The sequence below is a fragment of the Penaeus chinensis genome, chromosome 42 (assembly GCF_019202785.1).
Source record: "Penaeus chinensis breed Huanghai No. 1 chromosome 42, ASM1920278v2, whole genome shotgun sequence".
Taxonomy (NCBI): Eukaryota; Metazoa; Arthropoda; class Malacostraca; order Decapoda; family Penaeidae; genus Penaeus; species Penaeus chinensis.
The window spans coordinates 18,367,571-18,375,411 of record NC_061860.1 but is presented as its reverse complement, the minus strand read 5'-3'; the positions used below and the strand labels follow the sequence as shown (position 1 = coordinate 18,375,411).

Below are 7,841 nucleotides of genomic sequence, written 5' to 3'. Positions count from 1 at the left end.
ATCGCAACTTGCACCGTTCTCTGGTGCATAGTACCAGGTCAGTGTTGAAAAGGGACATGGAACAGTTTATCAGGAATCTTGCAGAAGAGGTCGAAAGCCATTTCCTAGTAAATAACCTTCGTCCTCCCTACCAAGCCTTCAGAAAGCTGAACTCCAAGCCCTCCTCACAGACGACTGCAGTCCACTCAGCAAGTGGCCAGATAATCTCTTAGAGAGAACCATGGATGGAGGAGGCCTGTGGGACGACCGAGGAAGTCGTGGCTTGGGCAGATCGATCAAACCTAATAGTGCAATCCACCGTAGTACAGGGGACCAACCTTTGTACCTGATGACTGGAGAAGCTAGAGATAGGCCGGGCCCCTGCCTGGCGGCTTGCCATGAGGGACCCTCGTAGGTGGAAGCGAAGGGTGGATGCGGCTATGCGCCCCCACCGGCGTTAGCTCCCCAATGATGATGATGTTGATGATATATCATATAACGGTTATCGTATCTGATCTTTGTAAGATCTTCATGTCTCTTAGTACTTCATGGCCGGAGGATGATTTTCCTGTGTCATAAGTAGAGAAATAATAGGGTTAGTTTTTCCTCGATACCCCAAATGATTTAGTTTTATCGGAGTTAAATTTTGGGCATTGGAATGCGAAATATCCAGTTGTTTATTGTTGTTGATAGCATCTACATTTGGAACCCTATGATTTATCTGTTTATTTGTTTAATTATTTATTTATTTTAATCTTGTATTTTTTTATGAAGCTAAACATTTAGAATTATGAATCCGCCTTTGAATCCGCTCTACGCGAACGCAGGGGAGAGCAAGGAAAAATAAACACTGTAACTGGAAGAATCGTGCACATGACTTGCCTTAAATCGTCATAGAGCAAATATCTATCCCGGTAATCGTAAACTGAAGTGAAGTGTATAGTGAACACGTGGACGATAAACACTCCTAAACCAGGAGAGAGTCCTGGAACATATAAACAAATTTACTATAAAACCCTAAGTATCAGAAAACCTAAAAAAAAACAGTGGAACGATAGCGAGGTAAACCCACCTTTCAAGCAGCACTGGGACGAAGAAGAACTTCACGCAATTCCAACCGGTAATGAATAACAGCACTGAACCCAGCATTCAAGTAAGATAAAGCCAGAATGTAACACTTATGCATCTATAAGAAGATTCGGACAATGTGTAGTATAAGGTAGTGGCAGAGTTTGGTATTAAAACCTACATGAAAGGATAGAACAATACAAACAAGACAAAGTTCTTCTATGGCTATATGTGTGTAAATGCTTCCCAAGGGTACTATACGTAAAGGAACAGAGAAGATCCCCCAATTTTGGCAAAGTTGCTCATCTTGTTTACATTGCAAGGATGAATTCTAGACACATATACTACCATGGGGTTCCAGGTGGCATAACCCCTGGCTAGGAATATATATTACCACGGGGGTCCAGGGGGCAGAACCCCCTGGCTAGGGAATATATACCACGCATTAGGTTAGGTTGGATGTTGGGTTAGGATATTTTGTTTAACAACCATGGGGGTCCTGTTTTACCCCATAATTTCCCTGATATACTTCATGCCCTCCTCTGCCATCGGGACTATCAAATCAAGATTGTCGTGAAGATGGTGATCCTATCTCCTCAATGATTCATTTGCACAAGGAACAATGCCTAGAATCGTTGAAAGCAGTGGATTTCATGCAGAAAAATACCAAAATTGTTTCGGAAGTAACCCACTACCCTCTTTGCATATTGATCGAAGATTCATTAAATTTAAATTTAACTGCCCAATTATCGCATTCTAACAAATGCAATAAATACCTCAGAATTTCATATACATCATAGAAGATTCCTTAATTTCTTCACCCCTCATCAAGGGGTTAAGAGCATTAGGTCTTGGAAAAGGCAATCAGATTTAAGATTAATGATATTAGGAAAATAAAATAGATAATGGGAATAAGAAAACTTAGACAATGGGAAATTAATTGTAAACAACCAGCATCAAGTTTAAACAGATTGTACATACAGAACTATATGCATAGTTGAAACAGACCCAGATGTCTATTGGCCATATCTCATATCAAGTCAAACAGTATACCTTCCCAATACCCAAGTGCTACAGTTGCCTCTGATATGGACATAGGGTTCTTACTTGCAAAAACAAAAAAATATGTAGTAGATGCAGTAGTGTTGACCATAATTTCAAAGATTGTAGTAATAACCCATACTGTTTCTTTTGTGAATACACCAAACAGTAACTCACTCAGAATACATAATTAAGCACAATAAATAAATACAATTTTACACCAAACAATCCAGATATAAAAAAACAACTTAAACCTTTTACAGGACAAGCTAAAAATAATACAAATAAAGATGCAAACACAAAGCCGAAAGAGAAAATTAGAACCAAAGAAACCCACACTCCACAGGTTAACTTAACCTTTGAAATAGAACCTAATACCAAAGTACACCACAAAGCTATGCACAAGCTATCTCACAAACACAAAACATCACACCAGGGCAGAAAACACCCACAAGACAGAGAACCCACAACATAGTGAACTTAAAATTTACACCAGAGGCAAATACACAAACAAACAAAAAAGAAATACTGCAGAAAAACACATACAAACAAAAAACATACAAATCCAGAATGGTCATCAATAACATGTAATAAAGATATTACTTTAAAAGAATTAACATATGATATAAAAAAAATACCAAAAATGGTAAAGCATATGGCCCTGATAAAATTACTTATGAATTTTATAAAAACTTGCCTAAGAACATAATAGAAGTAATGTTTAAAAATAGATATTTGGGAAAAGGAGAATATCCAAATATAATAAAAAAAAAAAAAGAAATACTCAACCCCATTTATAAACCACGGAAAGACCTAACAAGGACAAATTCATATAGATTCATAAGTAGAAAACCTTGTATTGGCAGAATCTTTGAAAATAGAAAAAGGATGAACTGGTGGCTAGAAAAAAAGTAACCTAGATGAAGACCTTATTGGAGTTAGACCGAACAGAAATACAATAGACACAGTCAAAATGAAAATATGACAAGCAATAAAAGAAAAAAAATAAACAGTAGGAAAAGCTTTTGATAATAAATGGAGTTCCACAGGGATCCTCCAATAAGCCCTACACTTTTCAGTATAGTCATATCAGACATAAAAATGCCAAAAGACATATAGAAAATAATTTAAACAGATGACTTAACCCTAATAACTTGAGTATAAATTTAGTAGAAGCAAAAAATAGTTTAGAACATACCCTGAAATAATAAAGGATGGGCAGGTAAATGGAATCTTAAAATAAACCTAATAAAAAGTAATGTGTTTCACAAACAAAAAAATAGAACAATATCCAATAATACAAATAGGAAATTATGAAAGTAGAATTCACAAATAATTATATGAGTTTAGGACTAAACCAAAATTGACTTGGAAAAATAACATAACATTAGTAAAAACAAAATCAATGAATAGAATAAATATTATGATAAAACTGGCATCATTAACTAGGGGAGCTATAGAGAAACTTTAGTGAATTCTTTAATATAAATATAAAACCAATAATAGAATATGAAATCGCCATATATGGTGCAGCAAATCAAACAATAGAAAAAATTAGCAACCATTCAAAATAATACATGTAGAATCAAATACCAAGAGCAAACAGAATAAAACAATATTTATGTATCCAGTTAATTAAAAAAAAAAAAAAAAAAAAAAAAAAACCCTGATAACATGCCAATTAAACCTTAAAAACATTTTAAAATTTGACGCAAAGATAAAATAACACTAGTATTTAGAGTAACTGAAACTTGCAAAAAAATGGAAAATAAACTTAAGAATTAACAAAATACATAACACATCCCCAATTCCTCCATGGTCTGACATCCTACAAAACCTAGAATCAAATTTCATGGATAAAGTGACACCACACCAAGTGATACAGCAACACTTCCACCTACTAGAAAACACAACATACCAAAATTACCACAAAATATACACAGATGGATAAAACAATAAAAGAACCAAAATCAACAACAGCAGCAATATATATTTAACAAAAAAATTACAACAATCTGGAAATTACAAAACAATGCACAGATAATAGAAGCAGAACTATTTGCAATTAAACAAGCTCTAAACTACTTAAACAATAATAAACTACAAAAATTAGTAATCTTTATAGACTCAAATGTATGTACATCTATGTAAACAAGAAAAACTACAAACCAGTGAAATACAAACAAACAATATATGAAATACAATCCCAACAACACTATGTAAACAATAAAAACTACAAACCAGTGAAATACAAACAAACAATATATGAAATACAATCCCAACAACACTAAACACTAAAAACAACAAAACTACAATGAATCCCATCACATAAGAACATCAAAGGAAATCAAATATCAGATAGAGCTGCAGAAAAAATTCAACAAATATAATAAGAGAAATAGAAAAAAAAAATGGATAACTAATTTAAATGATATATTAAACACAAAAGATTATTACATTAAAGATAATCCACAACCATGGGCAAGATTACAAAACAGAAAAATAGATGTGAGCATTACAAGAATAATGACAAAACACACAAGACAAAAGAAAAACATACAAAAATAATAACAGATTTAATGTGCCATGGTGTAACAGTCAAGAACCACCACAAAGAGAAATCCAGGGTGTATAGACTCCCACATAGTCTAAAACTCTATAAAAGAAGAAATAAGTAGAATTGTGCAGATTTGCAATAATATTGAGAATTTGACATAAAGTAAGGCATAATGGTGTGCTTTTGAAATATTACTTATAATATAAAGTAGTTGCATGAAACAGTAGTTGCATGGGTCCTGTGTTGCACCATTCCAGGTTTTGGATATTGACAAGGTGCATGATTTATGTTTAGCTGTGTGATTCATATCAAATGTTTTTACACTTGTGAGATAAGATGAAAACTAATTATTATCTTTGTAGAGACAGATTGCCAGCAGTACTGCAAGAATATCTTTCATAAACCTTTTAATAGATTGAGGTGATCTTAACCAGTGATACGTTTTTCATTTTTGCAAACTGCATTTAAATGTTGACTTTAAATAAGAATTATAATGATGACAAAGATTATTTTGCTATTTTTGCTTTAAGAAGAACAGTAGTAAAATAAATAAAGGAGTGACTACTTATGGTAATGTAGTGTGATGTCTGTCGAATAGTTTTATTGGAGTTCCAGTCATGTGTGTGCAGTGTGGAATTCTCTGACAAGTGGGAGCACCCGATACTTAGTTGTCTGATTCTCTCTCCTGCTGTGAATACACAGGTAGGGGTTGGGTGGCTGTAGCCTCCATTAGACAATACAGCAGACTAAGAGAATTCCATACTGCGCATGAGTGAACAGAACTCCTGGAAAAATAGTTAACAGACATTGCATTACAATACCATAAACTTAGGCACAGCCAATAAATAAATAATTGAGTGGATAAGATTGGAAAATTATCCATGTATGACAGTCAGGATTACAGTAAAAAAAAAAAAAAAAAAAAAAAAAAAAAAAAAAAAAAAAAAAAAAAAAAAGGGGGTGTATGGAGTGGTTACCTTGATGAAAATTGAGACACTTTTCATCTATGGTAAAAGGTGCGCAAGTTGAAAATAAAGGAGATACAGTCCCCAGCATGTTTACCTTTTGAGGATCAAAACAAATATGACTCATTAGTGCAATCTGTTAAGTAGTTCATGTATTATTGCATGCTTGTGAAAATGATTATTTTGTTATTACCAATACTTGTTTTTCCTAATTCATGTTTTTAATGCATTCTTTTATTTTTATTATACCTGTTCTGATAACTATTTATACTATTTTTTACAATAACCTTCTGCACATGCACGTTTTTGCCACTGGGAGAGTTAGCAACACTGTGAAATTCCATTTTATGACAAATGCCAGCAGGAAATGTTTTGTGTTGAGTCAATTCTTGGTCATTTTAAAAGCCATATAATGGCTATGCAGAAGAAATAGACATTATTATCTATCACCGCATGATATTTGAGCCTATCAAGTGCCTCAAATGCCAAAAAAAAAGTGATTAGAAAACAAGCAATTTTGACCATAGATGAAAATGAAGAAAGATTTGTGTTTCACTATGTAAAGGTAGTGTTTTTTCCTGCATAGCCCCCTGGCTGAAGAATATATAGCTCATATTGTATTAAACCCACAGGGGTCCAGGGGGTGTAGCCCCTCACTAGACACATATAATACCACAGAAGTCAGGGTGTAGAGTCCTCTGGCTAGGGAGTATAGAGAATAGATTATGTATATCCCACAGGCATCCAGGGGGCAGAGACCCCTGGCTAAGGAATATATAGATTGTAGTGTATGAATCCAATGGGGTTAGGGTTAGTTTGGTTTATTGGTTAGGACATATTGTACAATTATAATTGCAAGTGTAAATTTTACTGAATGGTGGGTTTGATTTCCATAGAGTTTCACCCCCAAAAGTTGGGGTGTTAAATCTGTAGACTTTCAAAGATGGCAGGTGTATCCATAAAGTTTCAGTTGTGGATTTTGAGTATTTTCTTCATATTTATTTAAGCCTGTTTTGCCCCATGATTTCCCTAATATATTTCATGCCCTTCCCAGCTATCAGGACTTATCACATCAAGATTGTTGGTTGTGATTGTAACTGAAAGAATCATCAGATTTGTTCACATCACACAAGAATATATCTGATGTTATAAATGTTGACTGGGAAGACCCAATTGTCATAATTGAAATGTTAACCAGATTGCAACTTGATCAAATGCTTTAAAGAATGTAGGATAAATATTCAGAATGCCGTCACATTATCAATCGTGACAGTATTGATATCAATGGATTTCTCTCACCCTCTACTACCCAAATATATTGGACATTTGCAGTGTAGCCCTACACAAACCCCCATATCCTTGGCTCCCATAACAGGGGAGGGAATGAAAGATGCCAGGGAAATTTTGGGGTAAAATATGAATAACATACACAGATTCAGTCACTATATTGTCAGTATCCTCCTGGGGGGCTACTGCCCTCCAATCTCTGCAATGAAAGACAGAGAATCCTCCATTTATTCTTGGTAGGGTAAAGTTAATGATCAACATGCAAGAGCATCTGAGGCCGAGTCTTTACTACACTCCGGAGCTGCAAAAAATATTTTCCTTTCTGGGAACCTGGGAAACAGGACAAAAATTTTATGTTAGGTAAAAGTATTGTTCTACCAATAGTATGCAAAAAAAAAATTGAAGGGCTTCTAATTTATTGGGTCTGGAGGAAGTTTCCAATAGAATATCGTAATTTGGTTGTTGGATCTTTTTTATTTTTGGCAAAGATGGACTATGCAAAAATGTAAAATGTGAAAAAATCAAGAAACAATTTTTGTAATTGCATAGAACAGTTGTTTTTTATCAAGTTTTACTGAAAATTTTCTGCCAAGCCAAAAAAAATTCTGGGAATCTAATTCCCGGGTTCCGATACATTTACAGCTCTGCTACACTCTATCCTACTGTGTATATATATATGGTGGATTCTTTATTGTCCAAGGAGGTGGGATTAGTAGCTCCCCATGGGGAAGTTTCAGGGGGCACAGCATTTGACTATATATCGACTCAGTATACTATTCATATTTTACCCTGCAATTTTCCTGGTACCATTCAAGGCCTCCCATGTTGTGTTGGCTAAGATTATGGGTATTGGGGTTGTTTCTACAGCATAATTTCTATATATTATGCTGTAGGATGAGAGGAAGCCATCAATGCCAATACTGCCATAATCAGTCATGCGAATG

The 7,841-nt window shown here is 34.5% G+C and overlaps 1 protein-coding gene across 4 annotated transcripts in view; it reads left to right on the top strand.

Annotated features, from left to right (window-relative positions):
• Window positions 1-810: 810 nt before the first annotated feature.
• The window catches only part of LOC125047995 (cullin-4B-like), a 22,338-nt gene continuing 15,307 nt past the window's right edge, over window positions 811-7,841 (top strand). For 2 of the 4 annotated variants that reach the window (XM_047646562.1, XM_047646560.1), the window contains exon 1: window positions 811-1,132. Coding sequence is in view for 1 of the 4 variants with exons in the window: in XM_047646560.1 (XP_047502516.1) it covers window positions 1,103-1,132 (30 nt within the window). In the remaining 3 variants the exon portion in view is untranslated. Of the gene's footprint in view, window positions 1,199-7,841 lie in introns of all 4 variants that reach the window. The other 2 variants (XM_047646561.1, XM_047646563.1) reach the window with 2 other exon arrangements.